At 41.9% G+C, this 26,656-nt stretch overlaps 1 protein-coding gene across 2 annotated transcripts; it reads right to left on the bottom strand.

Annotated features, from left to right (window-relative positions):
* Positions 1 to 8,807: 8,807 nt before the first annotated feature.
* On the bottom strand, positions 8,808 to 26,656 carry LOC126985846 (armadillo repeat-containing protein 1-like). Of its 2 annotated transcripts, none has more exons than XM_050841305.1 (7): positions 26,473 to 26,656; positions 24,074 to 24,180; positions 23,187 to 23,350; positions 21,750 to 22,059; positions 20,902 to 21,012; positions 18,895 to 19,086; positions 8,808 to 18,085 (listed from the first exon to the last, which is right to left on the bottom strand). In XM_050841305.1, exons 2-7 carry the CDS (start codon positions 24,167 to 24,169, stop codon positions 17,882 to 17,884), a joined length of 1,077 nt encoding a protein of 358 aa, XP_050697262.1. In that variant the 5' UTR covers positions 24,170 to 24,180; positions 26,473 to 26,656; the 3' UTR covers positions 8,808 to 17,881. The 2 variants fall into 2 exon arrangements, with proteins under 2 accessions (XP_050697262.1, XP_050697260.1); XM_050841303.1 differs by having other exon boundaries at positions 26,488 to 26,655.

Here is a 26,656-nt window from a genome sequence, read left to right on the forward strand (position 1 = left end):
TGTCATATATTGTTTTCTGCACTCACTGATTTGGATGGATTTCAATAAATTTCTTGTAATCTAGTCACTGGTTTGCCTGCTCTTCTATATTTTTTTTTCGTATATTGTCACAAACTGTTTTCTGCAGTCAATGATTTGCATGTTTTTCAATAAATTTCTTGTAATCCAGTCACTGGTGTGCCTTCATGATTTGTAATTTTTTTGTACGCTGTCACCTTAGGGTTCTCTTTGGCACTCCGGCTCGCAGGCTACTCCTCGAAGCTTTCTCTGGCCCTCGCACTGAAAAGGTTGCCGACCCCTGGGATAGGCGGTCAAGGCGCCGATAGATAGACAGAGATAGATAGATAGATATAGATAGATAGATAGATAGATAGATAGATAGATGGATTGATAAATAGATAGAGATAGATAGATAGAAATAGATAGATATATAGATAGACAGACATAGATACATAGTTATAATGACACAGATACATACAGAAAGTTTTTTTTACAGTAAAGAAAGCAGCTCAAGGTAAAATCAAAACCAAAAACAAAAATAAGACAAAAAAAACGCTTAGTACTGCTCCTATACAAGAACAGCGTGGTGACAAACAGAAAATAAACGAAAACAAGACAAACAGTTACGAGCAGGCCTAGAGCGGATTGAGGACACCATCCCCCTATATGTAGCCAGTGATACCAGATCGGGGGATGTAGTGGGCGCCCTAAACCCCGACCAACAAGGCGAGAGAGAGAGAGACTCCACCCCAACCCAGGAAGATCTACCGCTGGGAAAGAGAGAGAGAGAGAGAGAGAGAGAGAGAGAGAGAGAGAGAGAGAGAGAGAGAGAGAGAGAGAGAGAGAGAGAGAGAGTAGTAGTAGTAGTAGTAGTAGTAGTAGTAGTAGTAGGAAGAGTAGTAGTAGTAGTAGTAGTAGTAGTTATAGTAGTAGTAGTAGTAGTGCAGTAGTAGTAGTAGTAGTAGTAGGGAGCATTTGGACAGACTCACTCACACACTCAGACAGACAGAAAGAGAGATAGCAACCCCGAGCGGACAGGCCGATCTAGATACTTTGCTGGGCGGCATTGAGGTCTTTTTTGGCGTGACGGAGAGAGGAGAGGACCGTGGTGATGATGATAGTGATGAGGATGATGATCGACCCGGTGTACATAAGGCTTTAGATTGACTGCCCTCTCGAGATCGTGGGATGATTGAATGACCTGGATGAACTTCAGTAACGAGGAAAGTGCGATTCTACTACTACTACTACTACTACTACTACTACTACTACTACTACCACCACCATCTAAATTCTCTGGCATAGTCTCACACATTTCTGAGCGTAAATACTCACATTTGGCAAGGCTTCGTAGAGATGTTTGTGGGCTTTTCCGTGGGCAGTTTTATGAGCCTAGTGATAGCTTGACCCTTCTTCTGCACCATGAACGTGAAATCACTTGTGAGAACCCGTCTGATCCTCTTTGTGACCTTGGAGAGTATTTGTGAGAGCCAAGAGCTTCTGTGAACAAGCCCTTAATCCCCGTGACTAATGAAACGTTTGTCTAACCTACATAAAACAGCTTGGCAAAGGTTACAGGAACAAACTGACCATAAACTTTCACCAGACAATAGCGAGATAACATGATAGCGAGCAAGGAATACTTTGAAGAATAGCAATGAGAGAAGAAAATGCATACACGATGAGGTTATAGAAAACAACGAGTACTTTGCGGAATATTATGGATGAAGAAAATACATGCAGGAAAAATACGATAGAGTGATTTAGACAATATAATGAAAGAAAATTGTGGACGAGATACAAACTTGATAATGGTAATGATAGCAACAAAAACAGTAAAAATAATAATGATGATGATAATGATGAGGATAACAATGATGATGATAGTATAGACGAAAAAAAATGTTAATAATAATCCCATGAAACGAATACTTTTGAAAACGCACGAAAGAAAAAAAGAACACGAAAATGAACGAACCAGTCTGAAAATACACCCATTAGGGAACAGGGGACAAAAAACAACAACAACAACAGAGAGTAGTAGTCACGAATACTTGACAGCACAAAAATAAACGAAGGCAGAAAAAAAGAAAAAAACGTTCAGGAAACACGATTATCTCTTAAAGGTGACCCCCGCCCCTCCCCTCCCCCCTGCCAACCTCCTTCCCCTATCCCCTCCCTTCCTTTCCTCCCCTCTTCTCCCCTCACTTCCCGTCTCTCCCCCCCTTCCCTTTCCCTCCCCCTCTCCCTTTACCTACCTCTCTAACTCTTCCCCTCCCTTCCTCTCCTTCCCCCTCCTCCCCCCCCCCCGTAACCTAGGCAAGGTGGTATTCCCCTTGGCCTAATAGACACGATCGGCTGAGGGCAAAAAAAAAAAAAGGTATTCCCAGGTCTTGACGTCACCAGGGAGTTGTGTGACGTCATTACCGCGTCACACCTTTCTCTCTCTCTCTCTCTCTCTCCATGTTTCCCTTCTTCTTCCTCTTCACTTTCTTTCATCTTTCTCTGTTTTTTTCTCGACCTTCTCCTATTTCTCCTCCTCCTCCTCTCTTTATCTTTTTTTCTCCGCTTAGTTCTCAGTTATCCTCCTTTCTTCCTTCCTTTTTCTTTGGCGGACTTTCTTCCTCCAATCCAAGGTAAAGAGAAGGGGGGTCTATTCTCTTTACCTTGCTCCAATCTTTCTTCCGTTTTCTGCCTCTTCTCAATCTCCTTTCTTTTTTTTCCATTCTCACTTTTAGTTCCCAGTTCTCTGTTTTATTATCTCTCCTTTCTTCTTTTTTCCTCACTTATCGTCTTACTGTCCATCCTCCTGTTCTTGCTCCTCCTCTTCCTTTCTTTCTTCCTTCTTCGCAACTAAGATGATTTCCTCCTTGCGCAACGAACCCTAAGACGAAAGATTCTCACCCCTTGACCTGTTCTCTCTTGAAAGACGTCGCCTCTGAAGAAATCTGATCTATTGTTTCCAAATACTTAATCCTCTTCCTCTTTTCGTTCTTTTTTATGGTTTTTCTGCTGCACCTTGATCATTTCCTCTCTCTTCCTCCTTTTCTTCTTCCTTTTGTATTGCTTTCCTCTCTTCCTCTTCTTCCTTTATTCGTTCTTTTTTTTAGTTTTCCTTTCTTCTTCCTTTCCTCTCTTCCTCCTCCTACTCTTCTTCCTTTATTTTTTTTTTTGTTCCTTCTCGATCATTTCCTCTCTCTTCCTCCTTTTCTTCTTCCTTTTGTCTTTCTTTCCTCTCTCTTCCTCCTCCTACTCTTCTTCCTCTTTTCGTTCTTTTTGTTTTGTTATCTTGTTCCTCCTCAATCATTTCCTCTCTCTTCCTCCTTTTCTTCATCCTTTTGTGTTCCTTTCCTCTCTCCTCCTCTCCCTTTATTCTTTCTTTTTTTGTTAATGTTCTTCCTCGATCATTTCCTCTCTTTTCCTTCTTTTTTTTCCTCTTTTTTGTTAACCATCTAATGGTCTAATGGCTTTACGAGTGTGGAGAAACCCAGCTTGCTTATGATCGATGACACGTTCCGAAGGAGAAATGATGGCAGAAAACTTAAATGTAGACAAATAAACTCACACTGGAAAGTTGGAAAGTTTCGTTTAGTCGGCGCAACATCTGTGGTCATATGCCGGATCTCACACTGCACCAAATCTTTCTTCACCAACGAGAATGGGATAAGCTCGCTCCTTCAGTGGTCCAGAGCAACAAGACTGAATGATATAAAAACAAACTCGACCACCACTTCCTAGAATTTGATAATATTCCCAAAGACATTAATGCAGTTTTGGAAGCCATTTCTTGATTTTTTTTTTTTTTTAAGTTTAAGGACACACGACCTTGTCTAGACCATAGGGTTTGTGTAGTATAAATCTCTATGTAAACGTGCGTAACCGTCCTACTTTCTTTCGTCCTTTACTACTTTTTTTTTTACAGCAAAGGAAGCCTCCCGAAATTAACCTCTGATTTTGGACACTCCTTTAACCTCTGTTCGGGAGCAGTGAGTAGCGGGCCTTTTTTTCTTTTTTTTTTTTTCTTTGCGCCCTTGAGCTGTCTCCTTAGCTGTTAAAAAATAAATAAATAAATAAAAGCTCAAGGGCAAAAAAATGGATACAATACTGAAAAAAATCCCGCCCTGTACTTCTACTATTTCTCGTATTCTTTATCAACTTTCTCCATCGCGTTCCTTTGAGAGACACAGACAGAGACAGGTAAACAGAGGCAAGGACAGACACAGACAGATAAACAGAGGCAGACAGACAGACAGGTACACAGAGGCAGAGACAGACACAGACAGATAAACAGAGGCAGACAGACAGACAGGTAAACAGAGGCAAGGACAGACACAGACAGGTAAACAGAGGCAGACAGACAGACAGGTACACAGAGGCAGAGACAGACAGACAGGTAAACAGAGGCAGAAACAGACAGACAGGTAAACAGAGGCAGAGACAGACAGAGACAGGTAAACAGAGGCAGAGACAGACAGACAGGTAAACAGAGGCAGAAACAAACACAGACAGGTAAACAGAGGCAGAGACAGACACAGACAGGTAAACAGAGGCAGAAACAGACAGGTAAACAGAGGCAGACAGACAGACAGGTACACAGAGGCAGAGACAGACAGAGACAGGTAAACAGAGGCAGAGACAGACAGACAGGTAAACAGAGGCAGAGACAGACAGACAGGTAAACAGAGGCAGAGACAGACAGACAGGTAAAGAGAGGCAGAGACACACAGACAGGTAAACAGAGGCAGAAACAAACAGACAGGTAAAGAGGCAGAGACAGACAGAGACAGATAAACAGAGGCAGAGACAGACACAGACAGGCAAACAGAGGCAGAGACAGACACAGAGAGATAAACAGAAGCAGAGAAAGAGATAATGAGTTCAAGGAAAAATGAAAGCGACGGTACTGGACATTGAATCAAGGCAGGACTTGAGTGGACTGTCCGCTTGACTTAATCGCGCTGGATGACCAGGCGCACCTCCGCTCGGAAGCTCAACCTTGGCCAAGACGAGTAAAACGTTTTTCCCGCACAAAGACTTGACAGGAAAGATGATTGCTATTTCCGACCCACGGGAAAGGGGTAGTGGTGGTGGTGGTGGTGGTAGTAGTAGTAGTAGTAGTAGTAGTAGTAGTAGTAGTAGTAGTAGTAGTAGTAGTAGTAGTAGTAGTAGTAGTAGTAGTAGTAGTAGTAGTAGTAGTAGTAGTAGTAGTAGTAGTAGTAGTAGTAGTAGTAGTAGTAGTAGTAGTAGTAGTAGTAGTAGTAGCTCAGTAGTTAATTGGTAATTCAGTTAGTCAGTCAGTTGATCAGTCAGTTTCCTGGTCAGTCAGTTGATCAGTCAGTTTCCTGGTCAGTCAGTTGATCAGTCAGTTTCCTGGTCAGTCAGTTGATCAGTCAGTCAGGCACTCACTCACTCACTCAAGCAGTCATTTAACTGGTCTTTCTGCTAGTAAGTTACCTAAGTGGTTAGTGAATACGTCAGTTAATTAGTAATCAGTCAGTTAGTCACCGCCTCAGTCATTTAGTCAGTCATGCAAGTCAGTCAGTTAACCAATGAGTGAGTTAGGGAGTCAGCAAGTCAGGTCCTTTAATCGGTCAGTCAGATAATCAGGGAGTACGTGAGGCAACCAGTCAGTCAGGTAATCAGCCAGTCAGCAAATTAGTGAATCCGTGAGGCAACCAATCAGTTAGTCAGTCAGTCAGCTAATAAATGAATAATTCAGCCAGTGAGCAAGTGAGGAGGGGGGGCTGAGTCAGCAGGCCCAGTAGACTGTGAAGGTTGCTATTCAACAGGTGAACAGACGCTCATTATGCATGTATACCTGTGTGTGTGTGTGTGTGTGTGTGTGTGTGCGTGTGTGTGAGCCTCTCTCTCTCCGTTTTTTATCTCTTTGTCTTTCTATTTTGCATCTCTCCTTGCCCTCTTCAGCACTTTTTTCCTATTTTTGTTTTGCCGCCCTACGCTTTTATTTCTTTCTCGTTGATATTTTTTGTTCCATTTTTTTCCTTCTGTCTGTCAACCTAATTACTTTTTTTCCCTCCTCCCCTTAAGCTCTTTCTTCTTTCCTTCCTATTCATTCGTTGCTATTTCCTCCTCCTCCTTTCTTCTTATCCATCTACCATTTATCCTGTTTTCCCCCTCCTCCTTTTCCTTTCTTATTTTTTTACCTCCCCCTCCTTCTTTCCTTAGTCAGTATTTTCCATTTGATTCCTTCCTTCACTATTTTCAGATTTCTTCCTCCTCCATTTCCTTTCTTTCTTCCTTATTTAACACTCTTCTCTTTCTTCTTCATTCACTTAGTTCTGTGTTCTCCTCCTATTCTCTTTCTTCACTCGTCACCTCTTTCTCTTCTCTTCCGCTTTCCCTTCCTCATTCTTTTCTTCCTTATTTCTCCTTTAGTTATTGTCCATTTTCTTCCTATTTATACTTTTTCCTTCTATTCCCTTCCTTCCTCAACACTCCAGCGCTCCTCTCCCTCTTTCGTCCTTCATTCTTTTCCTCCTATCCACACTTTTTCTCCCATCCTCACTCAGCCCTTACTCCTCCTTTTGCCCTTCATTATTTTACCTCGATTTATGCTTTCCTCCTCTTCCTCGCTCTTTTCCGCTTCCTCCCTGGATTTCCCAGAGCAACTCCGCGACGCTCAATGGGGTAACAAAAAGATAAAGTAAAAAAATCTCGTATCGTCACCCTCCTCCCGGAAACGTGGCTCGATGGCAGTGTTTTGTAATGCGCCACGGTCTGATCACACACTGGACTCGTCATCGCCGGCCAGGGGGGAGTCACTACGTACTCCTTGACAGTGGAAAAATGTGTAACTCACCACGGCATGATCACGAGTTGGACTCGCTTTCTTCAGCAGGTACCCTCCCGACGTGAGCAAGTGCTCATTATTGTCGATCTCTGGGTACTGCCAGGACCTCACACACCACACACCCCATCCCCCTTGCTCAAGGGGGGACAGTTACCACTCCTAGTCAACGGAAAGAATCCGGCCTGAGCGGGGCTCGAACCGCCGCCTGTTTGGCCGTGAAGCCTTGCAGCGCGGCGCTCTAACCGATTGAGCTACCGGAGCGGTAGCTCAATCGTGTGTGTGTGTGTGTGTGTGTGTGTTGCTACTACTACTACTACTACTACTACTACTAATAATAATAATAATAATAATAATAATAATAATAATAATAATAATAATAATAATAATAATAATGCTACTACTACTACTATTACTACTGCTACTACTACCTCTACTATACTATTTTTATCAATTCTACCACTACAGCAACTGCTCCTTTGTGTGTGTGTGTGTGTGTGTGTGTGGAAAATTGAAAACTTTGTTGAGTGCGCAAGTACACACACACACACACACACACACACACACACACACACACACACACACACACACACTCACTCACCCGGAAACCATCATCAACAGCATCAAGAGGTTCCACACGAGCATAAAAATGTGTGTTCACAATGCAGAAAAGATGGAGGGTCGAGGTGCACACAGCACAACAGAATAAAAAATAGATAGATAGAAAATACACAAAAACAAATGAATAAAATGTAGATGAATAATGCTACTCATAACTAGCATATTTCACTGACCTGACACTGTAAACATCCGTAGGTCGTTAGATTAATCGTCAGATGGATGGACAGATAGTGACACGGGAAAATACCTTATCTGCTTGATCACACTTTGGAACTTTTCTTTTTGAAGGAGCAGCATTTTACATGTCTTTTTCCCATTTTGTTATGCCATTGGCTGTCTCCTTTGTTATCAATCAAGATAGATATAGATAGATACAGACAGTCGAATCCCAGTTAGCCAATGGGCACATACACTGGAGGGTGCATTGCCTCACGCACCTTGTGAAACCATCCACTGGGGGTTCTCCAAGCAAAGTACTTTTTCCTGGTAAACACTAAAGTGTTGGGAAAGTTGGAAAGTTTCATTTAGTTGGCGCAACATCTGTGGTCATATGCCAGAGAGAGACAGAAGGGTAAGGAATTATAGGAAAAGGGAACAGATCCCAGGAGACGGGACACAACCCCAGATTAATACCTGGTTCCCATTCACTGCTGGGTGGACAGGGGCGTAGGGTGTAGGAAAAGCCGCCCAAATTTTTCCACTCCGCCCGGGAATCGAACCTGGGCTCTCTCAGTTGTGATCCGAGTGTGCTAACCACTGCACCACGAAGCCCCCCTAAAGTGTTGGGGCTCGTGCTAGTAGAAGGCAACTATTTGTACCAGCTCCATGGATACAAATACTCCCCACTTTGGTGATAGGCTGGTAAGCACACAGCACCACTTGTTAGGAGTAGCGGCAGGGCTCTTACACTGACCCATGGTAGTAATGGTTCTCGTGGACAAATCAGCAAGACAAAGTTTTAGTGTGAGGCAGAACCTTGCACTTGACTTGCCAGCAGCAGCACCAACTGGTGGGCTGGCGGATATCTGACACGGTTTGAGAATTAATGACTGGCCCAGGATTTGAGAATTACATAATGTCAAATTTGTGGAAATGCATGTCAAAACAAAAAAGCACAGGTGATTTGAAATGTTGAACAAACAGAACATCGAATAACAGAAGGTCAAATAACAGGGTTTTTCTGCACTTCATATCCTGAGTTGAGCAAGGTTTTGAGGGGAGGGGTTGCAGGCCACACCCCAACTAAGCTAGATCTGGGATTACACGGACTGTTAGCCTTGAGCAGGAACACATAACCCCTTAGAGTTTAGCATAGTGTTAGATAGTTTGACAGACAGGCAAGCAAACAGAGCTCAGGTGTTATAATAAGGCAACAGGAGCAGTAGAAATCATTTAAATATAGTCCTTTAATCCATCACTTGTATACATGTGTCAACAAAGAAGTATAATTGTTAGTACACATCAACCGTCACACGACTCGGAAAGCTGCATCTCCCTCGCTGTGTGGGTGCCGGGGGAATGATTGGCTGAGGCTGCCGGCCACAATACAACCTGCTGGAGTCTGTACAGTATCAAGTCTTTTCTATGATTGGAAAGTTGGAAAGTTTCGTTTAGTCAGCGCAACATCTGTGGTCATGTGCCGGAGAGAGACAGGAGGAGGAAGGAATTATAGGAGACAAGACACAACCCCCAATTAATACCTGGTACCCATTCACTGCTGGGTGGACAGGGGCATAGGGTGATTGCTTTGCTTTATTTTACTTCTCCTTTCTCCTTCTGTCAATTATATTCTTAAGTCATCGTAGGAATTAGCTATTTTATCTTCAACAATCTAATCAGTTACCATTGCTACAACGGATATCTAATGGCTTTTGCTCCATTTATTTTCAGTTTTCAATCAGAGTAATCTATTTCTAAAACCTTGGGACTTGCTGCTTGGAGACGTCATCAACAATTAATCAATCAATCAACCAACAAGGCAAGCTGTGAAAAGTCTCTGCAGCACCACTTTTCAAATTTGTTTCATTTCCTTTAACATTTTGAGACAATATCATAGACTTCTTTTCTTCCATTATATACTTTCAACAACAACAGGATTCCCTGCATTAGGTCTGTATTGCATTATTTTTTGGTCATATTCACTTCATTTTCAAAGTCACTAAGACCATTGAGAGTTGAGTAGTTACTTATGGTTACTATTTGCTGGACTACTTCTTTGTACCTTATTTCATTTACTAGGTTCATAGACGGATTTCCCCACAACACTCCTTCACATAACACACCAACCGACTCAACTCTGCCAATCAGAACACAGCCTCTTTATACTAAATCTACACAATGCCATTCTCTGCAGCGGAAGCAAGCTTACACACAGAAGCAGTGCATATCAGTGGCTGAAACGATTCGCTTTTACATTAGAATAAGAAATGCAAAAAAAGCTAACTGACCTCTTTAACCTAGGCTTCTTCCTTCCCTTCTTCTGGACATGCAAGGAAGAGCAAAAGGGAGAAGAATGGTGATGAAATTAAACATACAAGAAATTTAACTTTCATCTTACTTCTCGCAAACTTTCTCCTCCTCTCAGCCATACTGTCTATTTGAGCATATTTATAAATACAGTAGCAATAACTGTTAGGAATTAAGGGTTGTTAAAGAAGTGAGGGTGGTTCATAGCTAAAACTAAGTATTATTAAGAAAGAAAATGAGAAACTAAGAAAACAAGAAGCAAAAGTATCCCCGCCTATAATCACTTAAATCCAAACATACTTTCGCTTCTCGTTTTCTTTCTTAATAATACTTAGTTTTAGCTATGAGCCACCCTCACTTCCCTAACAACCCCTAATTTCTAACATAACATAGCACATATCATACAACTGTGGGGGCTGCTTAAAACATCCTCCACGTTCTATGCTTTTTAAAATATATTCTCAAGTCTGACAACAACCTGTACTTCCCAACACAACACCTGCCAATACCTGGGCCTGTATTTATAAACTTCCCCAGAGCAGAAAATTCCTCAGGACTGGAAAATGGTAAGGGTTTATTGGGGAATACTTAGGATTGTGGCTTTGACTCATGCATGTTTGGGATGTGGTGTATCTCATCCTAAGTGCTTTAATATTTTTACCGCAGAGGAGACAGCCAAAGGAAAAAATAAATAAAAAGAAAAAGCCCACAGATACAGCAGGCAAAAAACAAATATGAAAAAGAAAAACCACTGAAGCACTGCCCCTAAAAAGTTGAAAAGTACAACGGCCAAGGTGGGAAGTTTAAAAAAATTACAGAAGTGTCTTGACACTGGCGGCAGAACACTGACAAAACACAGCCTTGACGCCAACCACGCACTTTTAACAACAGATTTTGTCATCCTTTGATAGAATTGCAATATTTTTTATTATCACAAATGCTAAATCTAACTGCTCTGCCTTAAACAAAATAAAGAGTTTCTGCCTCGGAAAATAAAGAGATCCTATGAGTCTATCCCAGCTGAGCAGGATTCCAATGCACTTCCTGGGAAACTTTGTAGGTACAGGCCCGAGTCTTTTTCCCCGAGGGCAAAAGGTGATGAATCATTCCTTCCCCTCCAAAATAATGTCTTTGTGTTTTATATTTTCTCTCCAGGGGACTAAAAGGTAATGGCAGGTGACTTCTCCCCCTCTAAAAATCACACTCTTATTCACTCTTTCCAGGGGGTAAAAATATTATTACTTCTACCCCTAAAAAAATATTGCTTCTAATCTTAATAAGAATATCTATCCTAAGAATTAAAAGATATTAGATGACCCTTCCCCCTCTAAGTCTTTTCCTTTCCTGGGGGTCCAAGGTGAGGTAAGGTAAGCTCCCTCTCTTACCGTCATAATCACACATTCCAACATGATCTGTTTTGCTACTTTCACTACGTCATGAAAATGCTGTACAGGTTTTTTCTCTCTACTGTATTGTCGAATTTGTCTTTTATACAGTGTTCAAGACTTTTATTACTAGTTATTTAAAGTCAAATCAGAATATAGACTTGTATTATTTATTTATTAGTTTTAATGAATAGAAGTATTTCATCTAGTTCATCAATTGTCAGAGAAAAAAACATCAGGTCACGAAACAGTGATGACCGATTTGTTTTATCATTCCTTCTCTGGTATGTACACAGATCTATTCACTCAAGTACAGGCAGAGTGAATGTTCTACAGCACACTGCTTCATGCACACACACACACACACACACACACACACATTCTCTCTCACACACACACGCTCTGGCAAGTTTGTGGTGGCGGACATACACCGGACAGCTAAGGAAAATCATTTAATCACCTCAATCCAGACAACCGCTGAGCTACGATGAAGTTACAATAATCTCCAGTGAAAAAAATTAAACACAGAAAAACGGCATTCATAAAAGTAAACACAGAGTACAAAATAGTAGTAAATGCATGAGGAATACCTGTCTGTCGTATCTTAGGCAAATAATACACTGATCAGGTCTTGCGTTCAACCTGAGAAACATTACACGAGACTATTTACATTTCTCTCTCCTCTGCTTTAAATGCAAGACTTGGCTGAGACGTTAATGCACAAAAGGAATATCTTAAAACTATGCATCTGGTTACGGCAATGATTTCAGTAAGCTGCCTGAGTAACAATAGAGGGGAGAGAAGACAAGTAAAAGTATGGAATGACCAGTGCAAAGCGAGTGAAGGAGTGGAAGGAGCTGTACAGAAAGGGAGGAAAGAAGAAGTATAAGAGGGAGTAGAGGGAGGGAAACTGAAGGGAAGGGAGGAATGGCATCTGTATGTAGAAGGCAAGAGAAGGGGAAAGAGATGGAGGGATTAGAAAAGGGAGAGAATGGAATGGAAAAGTGAGAGAGAGTACGTGTGTGAGTGAAAGTGAAGTTAATGAGAAAATAGAATGAATTATAGATATTGAAAAAGGTAGAATACTATGGTAGAAAAAAAGGAAAATACACTCAACTATGATGTTACAAAAAATGGTGGAGTACAGCGCAAGGAAAACAAGAAATAGAAAGTTAATGCATAATGAAAGTAGATATATATAAAGTGCTGAGAGAAAGGAAATACAGAGTTGAAGTACAATGAAAGCAGGGAAATAAAAGTGTTGAGAGAAAGGAAATACAGACATAAGCTTAAACTGGACTGAGAATAAACAAGTAAACTGAGATGCGTGTTAGATGACAAGGGTAAAGTGAGGGAATGATGTGGAAAGGGGAAATAATGACTAAGCCCCATAAGAGAAAAAAAAGGACATTAAACAAAACGAAGAAAAAGACGAATGACTGAGCATTAGATATTCAGAATGATGCAGAGGCAATGAAAGGTCAGAGCGAGCGATACATTACGAGAAAAAGGGAAAATATGTGAATGCTGAGAAAGGCAATGATTAAAAAGCTATATTAAATGTGATAGACATGAATGAATGATCAAACTCAACTAGATATTACAAGAAAAGATAATGTGATGAAATTGTGTAGAAGGAAAAAGAGGAAATAGACACAGTTATATATATCAAAAAATGGTAGCAAGGAATGGAATAAGCAAATCGAGCAAGACAAAAAAAAAGTTGATGGAATGCTTAGAAGGAAAGAAAGCATAGATTGAGTTACAAATGATAGCAAGAAATGGAATAAGTAAATTGAGCAAGACAAAAAAAAAATTGATGGAATGCTTAGAAGGAAAGAAAGCATAGATTGAGTTACAAATAATGAAAGAAAGCAGATCAAAACAGTAAAAAATGTGTAACAGGATACAAAACAGACACAGACTTACAAAAAAAGAGGCAAGGAGAATGAGATGCATGATCGGACATTTAGAAATCACTGTTGTTGTTTTTACAGTGAAGGAAGCAGCTCAAGGGCAAAAATAAACAAACACAAAAAAAAATCACTATCAAGCAAGAAATATGAAAAAACAAACCAGAGTAGGAGGAGACAGGAGCAGAGAATGGAAAAGGAGGCTGAAAATGCTAAGACGTTACCATACACTGTACAACAAACCAAGAAATACATGGAAATGAGGCATGAGTGAGTGACAAAAAGGGGAGTGAGGAGTTACGTGAGGCAAGGCCGGTGAGGCGTGGAAGCTGAGTCACCCAGGAAAATAAAGAAAGTCATCCTCTGTTTGTGATGTAAAGATTAATGTAGCTTTAAATAAAAATAAAATGAGCATTATCTTACATTACAATCATTATTATTATTCTACGAGGCTAAGACTGAGGGTGGGCTGATGTGGACAGGTGAGGAGAGGAGTGAACTATGTAAAAAGATGAGAAAGGAGAATGGAAGTACGTACAGGGCGAAGGGAGAAAGGGAGAGACGGAATGAGGAGGGAAGGGAAGGGTGAAGGGAGAGAAGGGGATCAGTGATGGGAAGGGAGTACAGGGTGGAAGGGAGAGAGGGAGACAAGCAATGGGAAGGGAAGTGCAAAGAGAAAGGAAGAGAGACAAGTGATGGGAAGGGAAGTGCAAAGAGAAAGGAAGAGAGACAAGTGATGGGAAGGGAAGCACAGGACAAAAGGGAGAGAGGGAGTGAGGGAGATCAAGGAAAAGGTAGATGGATAATATAAAGGAAACCATGACATAAAAAACGATCTATGAACAGAGAAAAACATACAAAGACAAGTTATGAGAATGGAAGTACGAGGTAGATGGGAGAGAGGGAGACTGAGGAAGAGGTGGATGGATTGTGTAACGAAAGACATTAGACGAAAACATGAAAAAATAACACAAAACAGACCACCGTGGAGGAGACTCATACAAAACAGTAATCACATTTAACTTTGGATGATAAATGCAGAGACGGTTATTTTCCTAAGTAATATTTTCTCTCTCTTATTAATTCTCAATCATCTGAATTGTTCCCATATACTCCTATGCTTTGGCCAACATACCCTGCAATCTCTCACCATTCCCTGCACACCCCACACAGCATGGGAGACAATGTATAACACACACGCTATGTATAGGCAACAGTGAGGCAGGTGTGTGTGCTGGGCTGTGGGTGCGGGGTGAGTGTGGCTGACGTAGAGCTGTATTTAAACTGGTAGCGATATATACTAAAACACTGCCACTGTGATATATTTGCCATCTCATAAACACCACTGCAGTTAACACTCATCTCAGGAAAAAACTTGTATGTATGTGGTAAAAATTAGGAATATTAACAAGGACTTTGGAGTCTTCAGAAACATTAAAATTTACATTTCCTGTTTTGTTTCTTAATGTATTGTGCAGCAGCCATTCATTTTTGGAAAATAATTACCTGCTACAAGAATGCAAGGGAGGGTGACTGTTCTGGGCTCCTCTCCCCTCCACCCCTACACAGCCCGAGCCCTTGTCACTTGTTCTCTTCTGTTGATGGTGGTGCAGGTTTTCCTAATGTAAGGGTGATGGCTACACACTGATACCAATATGCCACCAAAAATATCAACAATACCAGGCAAAAAGAGTGATTGGAAAAAATGTATTGATGTCAATGCAAGACGAGTTATATATGATTACAAGTAGTCAGGCAAGTAGAAAGTGGAGCAATTTATTTTCCCTGTGGATTTGCACCTCTGGGATTATATATCATGCAATGGATTACACTTCACTGGATCAGCACAGCAATCAAAACGTAACAAAGCAGTTCTATGCTTTTAAGATGACTGAACAAACTGATCACATTAATGTGTGATATTACTCAACATGCAGGTGTACATTTGCAATAATTTGTGTGTCGCCTAATGTTGTGAAAAATTTGCTAAGCTGACCGGGAACAGGTCCACAGCTATTTGTATGAAAGGACTTTTACTAAATTTTCAAAATAAAGTTTATGAGCCAATACTTCAACAATGGTTTGGTGCTGCACCTCGCCTTAGTTTTCCACACTAGTTTTTTTCCTGGTATGAGACCCAATTGCAATGGTGCTTATGAATAATATATAATATACCCCACTATGCTTTATGTATGTTCACTATAAACTGTGATTGTAAGCCATTTTTAAACTTTCATAGTACTAAAATATTATTGTAAATTGTTTCATGTTATACTAAAAGACACTGAGCGTAAAGCTTTCTCAACCTGATACACAATACTTGGCGCGGTAAAAGCCTTGTGTTAATGGACTGTAGGAAACTAGACAGAAGCTGTATTATTAGGTACAATATATGAACTCTTTTAGCAGACATCCTCCCTTTCACTCACACTTCCTTTTGCTTTCTCTCTCTATAAATTTTCACAGCAAACAACTAAGTCACCAGGGATGTAGCACTCTTGTACACTCTCGAATCAAACACCAAACACAACAAACGTTTTTATATCACTGCGTGTGTTTTAAACATGGACGAAAAGATCAATCAATGGCAAAAACTTCATAAGGTTTGAGACAACGGCATAAAATTTTCACACAGCACAGTTAAATAGCTCTATATGTATCCCATTCAAATTAACTTGGCAAATACGCCCCACTCACACCAGCCCAAGGACCATCAGTACGATTTACCCTTTCCCAGCATCCACCAATCACATCCAGCATGAGGTTGGATAGGGGGCGTGGCTTGCTTGTGGACTAGCCAATGATAAGCACAAAGGAGGAAAGGGGAGGAGCTTATCTGCCAAGTTAATCTGAACACTGTATATAACTGGGTGACTCTTGGATAGCTACAAGGCATCATGGATTATCTTTACCTATGTACATGACTAATATGAACCTTAGCAATGAATGGGGTGACAGATGGAGACATGACATGGGAGGGGAAGGGGCAGTGTGTGTGAAGGGGGAGGTGATTATGGAGTAAAGGAAGGGAAGGAGATGTAAGTGTGGGGTTGCCTGGGTTTTGGAAATAAAATATAAGAGTGATGAGTGAGACATAACTGATATAACATCCGGAGGGTGAAGGCAGTAACTAAAGAGAATAAAAAGGGAGAGATCAGGTAACAGAAGGTGTGGTGATGGGGTACTAAAAAGGAAAACAGGAGTTATTAAGAGATTATTCATATAACTCATAGAGGGTGAAGGTAAACATAAAGTTGGGGGCATACGTTATAGCTGCGAGTGGTCACGGTGCTAATCTCCGTTGCACTGGCCCTGGAGCTTGTGGTGGGTAAGAACTCATTACCCCGGGACACAGGGCCAATGTGACATTTGAGCTACCAGTTTACCTTCGCCAGGTTTCCCCAGGTACAAAATTATCGACAAGCCCGAAAGGGAGAGTGAACAGCTGGGTGAGCTGAACACCGACTGACCAGGCTGCGATTCAAACCCATGCCCATGGATTCATAGCTAGGTACGCTAACCACTGCACCACGGAGGTAAGAATAAACAATAATAATGATGGACAAGATGATAAAAGTGAAATACAAAGCAAAATAAATGATGAGATCACTGTTAAAGGAAGGATATGAAAGGAGTAACAGGAAGGGGCGTGTGTGGTAAGGGAAAAGGTGGGTGATTCTTCACAGGTAAGAAGGAACAATAATAGCAGGTAACATGACATTTATGGAAGTGATACGATAATGAGTAAATGCATTTCTCTCCTCTCTTCTCCTCTTAAAGTGCATCATGAATATGTATGAATGAATATCTTGAATGTATGCAAGTTACATGTATATTTTTATATATATATTTTCTTTACCAACACTTAAATACATAATTCCTTGTTTTATAAGTGTGTAAGTAGGTGTATGCAGTACCTGGCTCACTCACACACCACCTTCATACTTAGAAAGGTGTAGTGTTGCCAATTTTGTTGTTTGTTACACCTAACAAGGTCCATTAATAAGTGTATCTGCGTCCTGCCCTGCACCTTTATCCTTGCCTCCATTCTACAAAAATATCATTCACACATGACAGCATCCTACAGGACACTTGACCATCGGCAAAAGGACTCGTGTAGGCAAAGGAGGCAAAAAGATATTATTCATTATCATTGCCTCCATCCTACAATATCCTTCACCCATGACAGCATCCTACAGGGCACTGGACCACCAATTAAATGACTTCTATAGGCAAAGGAAGAAACAAAAACAGCTTTGTTTCACTACATATCCTTAGCCCTTTCCTACAAAAAATACCCTTCACACATGACAGCATCCTGCAGGACACTGGACCACCCATTAAAAGACTTCTATAGGCAAAGGAGGTAAAACATCCTACCGCCTTATCCTCACCTGCATCCTACACAACCATGGGTCACCAGTAATAGAACTTTTGTATGTAGTAGTAAAAGCAGCAAGGACATCATACACATCCCTATCTCCATCCCACAAAATATCCTACTAGCCTTTACTATATCCTACAAAGAGGCCATTGCATCCTACAGGACAGTCACCAGAGAAGGACTTCTGTAGGAAACTTATGGTGGCAAGAACACACCCTCCACGTCCTTATACTTACCCCATCCTGCAAGCCCTTACCTCCATCCTACACACAACATCCTCAACACCATCCTACAGGACACTCGGTCACCAGTAAAAGGACTTCTGCAGGAGGTTGGAGGCGCTGGATATCCATGAGGATGCGGCCTCCATGAAGGAGCCACTGGGGGCCATGGCGGAGGTGGCGTCCTTCACCCCGAAGTCCTCCTCGGGCAGGTAGTCAGGCAGGTCGTCCACAGGGGAGGTGGTGGTGGCGGGGTCTACAGGCGTCTGGCCTAGCGGGATGATCTCCTGAGGGGGCAGGAGGGGGGGGGGGGGAATGATAAATTAAAGGTCCCTCTCTCTTTCTCTGTCTTTCTTTCCCACATTTTTCTCAATTATTACCACATTTTTGTACATGAAGAACAACATATTTAGTGGCAAAAAATTCAAAATGTCTGCACCACACTGAAAAAAATAGAGCCTTTAGAAACTTAGTGGAGCTTTTGTGACACAGTAAAGATAAACAATACTCTTTTTAAGTTCATCACTGTGGTAGGGGCCAGGTGGCTCTGTGGGTATAGTGCTCAGTTTGGTATTAGACTAACTTGGGCCATTCTTTAATCACCTTTTAATCAGAGCTGTGGTAGTTTTATATACTGAACAGTTGTGGAAAATAAGTGAGTTAGAGCATATCTGTCTCACCAGGGTGCAGGGACAGTGATAAAGATTCATATTGCAGGATTTTTGGGATTAAAATTTGAAACTTTAAAAATTCAGATTAGCAGTGTGGATCAGTGGAGTTCAGATTAATGGAATCTTACCATACACTGCCTTGCCCACCAAAAAAAATAAAAAAAATAAAAATAAAGACATCAAAATGGTCACATCATTAAAGAAGGACCTTACTTACACACGGCACCCAAATGTCATTAAAGGTCAAACAGAAAAAAATAAGAAAATCAGTAAGTAAATAAATCAGGGTAAATAGAAATAAAAGAAAATAGTAAATAAAAAGATATATAAATAAATGAAAATATGAATAAATAAATAAAAATTAAACAAGTAAAAATAAAAAATAAATGAAAGAGGTTACACAAGGGTCACATCACCCCACCCACCTCCTCGCCCTTGTCGTTGGTGGTGACCTGCTGCGCGGCGAGGGTCTCCGTCCTGGCCACTGCCGCCGCCAGCTTCTCCACCGAGAGGTCGCGCTTCACCCGGCAGGTCACCCGGGAGTGACCCAGGTCAAACACAATGCTGATGAGCCCCCGCACCCGCACCAGCTCCTCCTCCACCCGCTGGCGCTGCTCCTGAAGGGGGAGGGTCATGGTGGTGGATTCTTTTTTTTACCAGAAAGGTCAGTCAGTCTCAGTCAATTGGTCTCAATCATTCAGTCAATAAAGGTCAATCCTCAAGGGCACAAAAAAAGGCCATTAATTGTTTCTTTCATATAAAATGTAGTTGTGTATCTGAGTGGAGGGCAAAATTTGGTTAGGAAGGTGTCACCTCTTAAAAGCACTGATGTCATAGGAAGGAGGAAATAAGGACAGGGGAAGGCTCTTCTAGAGTTTGCCACTGAAATGGATGAAAGAGTGAAGATGCTGGTTATATCTTGCCAAAGGGATTTGGACAGTATAGGGAAGAGCTAGAGTAAAAAGTCATGTGCAGCGGGGCCATGGGAGTGGGGGAGGCATGCAGTTAGCAAGTTCAGAAGAGCAGTCAGCATGAAAACATCAATAGAAAATAGAAAGAGATGCAACACTGCAGCGGAATTTAAAAGTAAAAGATGGTCATTTAGAGGAGAGGGGCTGATGAAACAAAAAGCTCTTGACTCTATGTTCAAAAAGGCTGTGCGTGTGTGTGTGTGTGTGATGCATATTCCATACATGGGTAGACAAGGCCCATATATATGGTTAGCATCTGGGAGGAGGATAAAACTTGATGATACAAAATGCCAAACCTTGAAAAACTTAGTATATTAAGATCACTTTCCTGTAGCTTCCTTCTTTCTTGGTTCATCTACTTATCACTTATTTCCTCGCTTTCTACTGCTGTTCCTGTGGTGATGGCTGGCTATGAGAGCAGTAAGAAAACTGTACTTATCATTATCATTACTGCTACCACCACTAATAATAATAATAATAACACAACTGCCATCACTATTCTTTAAACCACTGTGCTATTAGAGCTCCTCTCATTAACTAACCTCAGGCAGAAAATTAGGTTACAGTACAAGAAAAATTAAATTGAAAGCACTACTACTATTACTTTTACCTGTACTGCTAACCCTACAACTACTACTACTACTACTACTACTAAACACCTTGTCAGAAATTTCTGTATGAATCTACCTCCCGTTAAATATTATTTACAACAGGGAGAAAAATTGCACTTGGGTAAATTGCACTTGGGTTATTATTTCAATAAGACAATTATGATTCGAATTCAAGACGGTTGAACCAACGAATGGGAGAATTAACTTTTATACCAGCGATTCGGAGCTGGTGTATTGGCTGACGTGCCAGATAAGTGACGTCACGTGTTGAAGCTTCAAAGCTTCACCGTGACTCATGACACGTATACTTGAGGCACAAAGGCCAGCTTTCCCACTCAACCCCCCGACACATCAACACCTATGGGCAGTTACCATCTTGCCTTCACCACCACGTCCTGGATTATTTTTTCTTTGTACATTATGTACATAGATTAACAATGCTCAGTGTAGCACAAGCAGATATTTGCTGTCCATGGCCACCAGGCCTCCCGGTGAAACATCATCACTCACCACAGTTGGCCCGCCACAACATCCTGCCTTGATCCACTCACCTACTTCAGCTAAGTGCATTGAAATTGATTTCTCGTGTCACTCGGACAATTAACGCATTTCCGAGTTTCCCGTAAGTGTCGCGGATCCGTGATATAGGAAATTAGTTTAATGTACCACGGCGTTGGCCTATCCATACAAACCACGTAAGCTTTGACCTTGGTTGGTGTTGGGAGTGTTCGATTCAATTCTGGGGCACGTCAATTATCCGTATCCAATACTCTAACTCTTACTCTCTCCTGTGATGCCCATTTAATTCTTCACACACCTACCACTACCACCTCTACAACACTCAACTTACCGGGCTGACCATTCCCTTAACGAAGAGGGTCACCACCTTAGCCTTGGAGTTGTGGATGCCCAGAAAACTGTCCCTCTTCTCCACCGATGCCTGGGCCTGCATCTCTCGTGTCTGTGTGGGAGAGAGGAAGGCAGGGGTTAAGTGGAGGGGAAGGAGAATCGTATGGGAGAGTTGACAGAGGAATAGAGAAGGGAAAATAAAGAAAAGAATGGAGGGGAGAGGGAGAGATAGGGAAAGAAAGAAGGGAATGAAGGAGCCTGGGGAATTAGGAAAGTAGACAGGGATAGAAGAAAAAGATATAAAAAGAGAAGAATATGGAAAGGACAGGAGTAGAGAGGGGATGTAAAGGGGTGAGGGACAGTATAGAGGAAGGGAACAGTGGACAGAGTATGGGAAAGAAAGGGTAAGAAAGGGGATTAAGGATTGAGAAGGATGAGGGAGGGAGAAGCATAGGAAAAAGGGGAAAGGTGAAGAAGAGGACTAAGGAGGCACGGAGAGGAAAGAAGACAACAAATGATACAAGTAGAGAGAGTAAGAGAGAGAAGGGAAGGGGGTGAAGAGACGGGGATGGATATGGCTAGTGTACTTCTGCCCTTTCATTTCCTCTCATTATTGTACACACACACACACACACACACACACACACACACACACACATGGAACGGACTTGACGAGGAGACTGTGTGTGCAAAAACAATTCATGGATTTAAAGCCAAACTGGATAATAAGTGTTATGGAAACGGGACAGCACGAGCCTAGTACTGGTCATTTCCTGTATTTCACAACTAGGTAAATACACACACACACACACACACACACTCTCTCCCTCTTTTTCCCACCCAACTCACATTTTCAACCTTGGCAGGGGGTTTGACCTTCCTCTCACTCACATCTGCCACCTCACTCCCACTTTTCTTTGGCCCATCCACCTTATCTGCCTGCTTGGATGGGGTGGGGGAGGGAGCAGGGGAGGTGGGAGTGTGTGCTGGGGAGGCCTGGCTGGCGGAGGAGTCGGTGGCGGTGGAGTTGGAGGTGGAGGCGCTCGATGAGGTCTGTAGTTTGGTAGCCTCTGTGGTCTTGACGTGCTTGGCAAACTGTAGGCTTGTGAAGAGTCCTGCCGCCTTCTCTCTCAAGGCCTCGCTGTACCTCTCCTCGTCCCTGTCAAAGAATATGGTTTACGGGTCAATAAGGCAGAGTTGGATTTTCTTGTGAATTGTAAATATGAATAGAGATGAACTGCTTAACCCGGTAGCTGCAGGGATCAAGTTCCTAAAAGGTCCCTCTAAGTGAGAAAAATGAGAAAAAATCATCACTCACACAAACCATTTCATAATATATATCAAAGCATTTGTGTTCAGTTTATATATCATCTATTTTGAAGGGTTTATATCATGGTACAAATTTGGCCCGTCGCTGCTACCGGCTTAAGACAATACATGATGCCTACCCTTGAGGAAACTGATTTTGCAAGAAATGAGCTATTAAGTTTCCAGTTGAAATTTTGAGTTTAGGAGGGATCAATAATGTTTCGTGTAGAAGAAGGGGACAGCTGAGTGTTGAAATATAAGGGACAGGTGCTTGGGAGGCTATGTTGAGTTCTAAGACAGAAAAATTGAGTTTTAAGGTATCGAAGGCCACTAAGTTCCTTGTGCCCCATTCAGCAATAATAGCAAGGTGAGGTTATGCATTTTTGTTGTTGACTTCTAGCCCTGAGTTGTGATTCTTGCCTTTAGAGAAAGTGCCACGAAGGGGAAAACTGGAAACCTTACTCCTGAGGCCATCACTTTGGGGAAACTTCTCCAGAGGGAACATGATTGTCTGAGATGCATAGACAGATAGTGAATAGAAATCTCTTATATGTACCAGACAATACTTGTTGAATGTAAAAAGTCATTCAGTGATTGTAGGAAAAATATTGGCAAACAAGTGACTCATGTCTGTAATAATAAAATATCCCATAATTCATAACTACTACTACTACTATTAGAGTAGAAAAATTGTTATCAGTTACTATCATTATTACTCCATGTTCGTTCTCGAGTTACCTGATCTCACCAAATAAAGTTCATCAACCCAACTGAACAGAGTAGTCAAATTCCACCGAGCAAAGTAGCCTGAATCTTCCTAATCGCAACTTAAAAAACTGAATAACTAAAAGATTTGTGATTCTTATTCCTCAATTCCAGGACTGAGTTAATCATGTCATTCGCCTAAAAAAAAAACAATTCTTCCCTCGTGTAATCTCTCGTCCACACAGCCCCAAGGTAAGGGAACCCCCGACTCACTCTGTTACACTTTGCAGGGCCTCCAGCACCCCGAATGTGTTGGCCAGGGAGGAGCGGCACTCCTTAGCCTCAGCGATGAGTGCCAGGGTCTCCACCGCTGAGTCCACCAGCAGCCCCTCGCCCTCCGCCACCACGTATGCCAGGAACTGGATGCATGTGCGGTCCTGAGGGATGGGGGGGAGGGTTGTGAGGGGTTGTGAGAGGAGAAATTTATGTGTGCGAGTATAAAAAGTGTGGTGGCACGGTGTAACTTTATGAGAGAAAAGGTGTAGATGTGTAAGTTCATCTTGGGGCCTTATGAGATAAAAATTGTAGTTGTGTAAGTACATCTACGTGAAGTGGAATGTAATCTGGGAGAGAACCGTGTGTCAGTACATTTACATAAAGAGAGAAAGAGAAATGAAGTGGATTTTTTTTAATGATCCACCACAATAACAATTACTATTTTCTTTTTCATTATGTGGATATGTGTTCAAGACAATCTATGTGTAGTCATTTCCATGGAAAGGAAAGTGAGGAGGTGTGACTGTCTTTGGGAGTTGGTTTGTACTGAAAGAGTTGTTTTCATGGGGAATAAAGTATTTGTGAAGGAAATTAAAACACACTGCTCTGGCAGACTTGGAAGAAATTATAACACATTTCATTGGTAACTTGGAAAAAAATTATAACACACAGCATTAGCACACCTGTAAGACATACCTAACACACAAAACTGGTACACTTGGGAAGAATATAACACACTGCACTAGTACACTTGGAAAACATGACAACACAATGAACCAGTACCCTTGTAAAAGAAACCATAACAGACAGCACTGGTACACTTGCAGAACATGACAACACAACACAGGCATGCTTGGTGTTGCCAAGGAGAATTAGTGACCCACCAGGGCAAGGGCGAGGCGCTTGGAGGGGTCATGGGCCAACTCCTTGTAGGCCTGGATGGTGGCCTCTGCGGCCGCTCCGAGCTCTATCTCCCCCATCACACTCTCTCCTATTGGGGGACACAGGTAAATTACAGGTTTTCAAGAGCTACCAAACGTTGGTCAATTGAATTCTTGCATACTCACTTTTTGCTTCTATGTATTTCTTCAACAATAAAAATAAATAATATAATATGTAAACTACAGTGAATGATCTGCTTCCTGAATGTCATGAATTTTGTGTAATTTACATCAAAATTCCAAAGACTTTAATTAAAAGAACCTAGATTTTGTTGCAAAGCAGGGTGAGTGTGGCATTACAATAACATGACTTGATATGAACTTGAAAATATGCTAACACAATATTTTTTCTACAAGTAAAATCTGTTTTAAGGAAAGGCTTGAATGTTCTGAATGATTGATCTTCATTTTGGAAATTAGAAGTTTTAAATTATTAATTTTAAACAAATATATTTTAAATTTTAAATTTAAACTAACCAATCCTGACTCACTAACACTAAAAATCTGTTTTAAGGAAAGGTTTGAATGTTCTGAATGATTGATCTTCATTATGGAAATAAGCAGTCTTATTTGTTTAGTAACTAACCAATCCTGACTCGCTAACGTAACCAACCTAAGGATAATAACATATCTCAGCCGAACTAACCTATTAACTCCAAATCAGTAATCTAACAACATGGAAATCACAGTTTAGCCCACCAAAGTAGTATGTTACTCCCACATAGGAGTCTGCAAAAGGCCGGTAGGCTTGTACGAGGCATGGCTTGACCCATGGAGAACAGTGGCAGATGATCACCTCTTGACAGTAATCGATATACTCTTCTATGAAATATCTCCATGTAAATGTTCTACTACTCTACTGAGTTTGTGGGAGTATTGGTAGTTATCTGTACACATTTGTCGGGGTAAGGAGGCAAGGAGTGTTCAGCATGGGAGTGATCAGTGATAAACACCAACTCATCACTGTTTGCCAAGTGAGCTGCCAAGCCATTTTCTTATCAGGGGCTGTGAGGAATAGGTAAATGTAAAGATTAGCTCAGCCACCTCAACATACCATATATGCCTTCATATTATAGTTAAAGGGCAAAAATACATGCCCTTTAACCACAATAAGAAGGTGCACATGATTATAAACTAACCTAACCTAAGCAACCCTGACATAACCATGCCAGCATTGCTGATGGTTGTGTACTGGTTAGGTTGGTTTCCTTAGGTTTGGTAAGTAGATTAGTTTTTAACCACGTGCAACTTGATGTTTTGGTTTAAGGGCATGTATTTTGGCCCTTTAACCATAACATTAAGGTATATATGGTGGTTTCATGTGGTGGAGCTAAAGTACAGTAACCACAGAATGTTACTGGACTTGGCCTCTGGATCTGGATCTGGACAATAATGCGCAGGGCATCCGTACAGATGCATAACACGCATATTTGTGTTAGCTGTTGGGGGGACGGGGGAGCCGACTGTGCAGGGGAGGGAAGTGAATCAAGTGTAATTGTTAGTGTTGGTGTGTTGTGGTGACGTGAGTGTGTATTTGTTTTCTGAACGAGTCTATTGTACCGCAGTCTAAAATCTGTTAAGGGAGGCTGTTCCAGTCATGTATGGTGTGTGGAAAGTATGAGTGCTTGTATGCGTCAGTGTTGGTGTGATATGTTTGGTATTTATGGATGTGTGTGTTACGAGTACGTTGACTGTTTGCATTGTGTAAGTATGTATGTGGGTCAGTGTCAATGTGAGTGTTTGTGATCTTGTACGTAAGTGTAAGTTTGTGTGCTTGTCTGCGTATATGAAAAGGTTCCATGTTTATTTGTTGTTTGATCCGTGTTGTGATGCCACCTTTGTGTTGATTTGTTCTAGCCAATCAATGTTTCTGTGTGTGTGTAAGGACCCCACACCATGGAGCAGTATTCCAGAGTTGGTCTCACAAGTGTGCCATAAGCTATGTGTTTAATTAATGTCAGGTGTGCAGTTATGTAAATTCCTCCTCAGGCCTTGACAGCTATGCGAGTTTCCATAATATACGGCAATGCATGGAATAAAAAGCTGGTGATAAATATAAGATACACAAAGAATGAGGCGCATGGACGAGGCACACAACACCAAACAGCTGACAGTGCGGAGACAACCACTCCCCGCGGCGGGTGGTGGCCCTGACTAGACGTAATTACCTACCGTTGGGTTGTGTGATTCCCTTGCCTGCCTTGTGCCCTACCTCACCACACGACACCTTGCGCTGCCCCCCCAACAGGCCCAGTGACACGCCCGCCGCGGGAATAATAACAAGAATACGTCAGTTTATTATCAGGGGCAGGAGGGCGAGCCATGTTTCACACCCTAATTACCCTTCCCCGCCGTACCAGTGGCTGGCTTGGCGTCTGCTGGCTAGTGCTGGGTGTGTGCCGTGTGCTGGGTGCCGCTGCCTCGGTGCCCGCCCCTGGTGTGCCGTGCCTGGGCCTGGACAGCGCCGATCACCCGTTTCTCCGCATCAACCCTCGCTGCTCCCTTCCTCCTTGTTGACACGGCGAA

Source organism: Eriocheir sinensis, chromosome 60 (genome assembly GCF_024679095.1).
Source record: "Eriocheir sinensis breed Jianghai 21 chromosome 60, ASM2467909v1, whole genome shotgun sequence".
NCBI classification, from domain to species: domain Eukaryota; kingdom Metazoa; phylum Arthropoda; class Malacostraca; order Decapoda; family Varunidae; genus Eriocheir; species Eriocheir sinensis.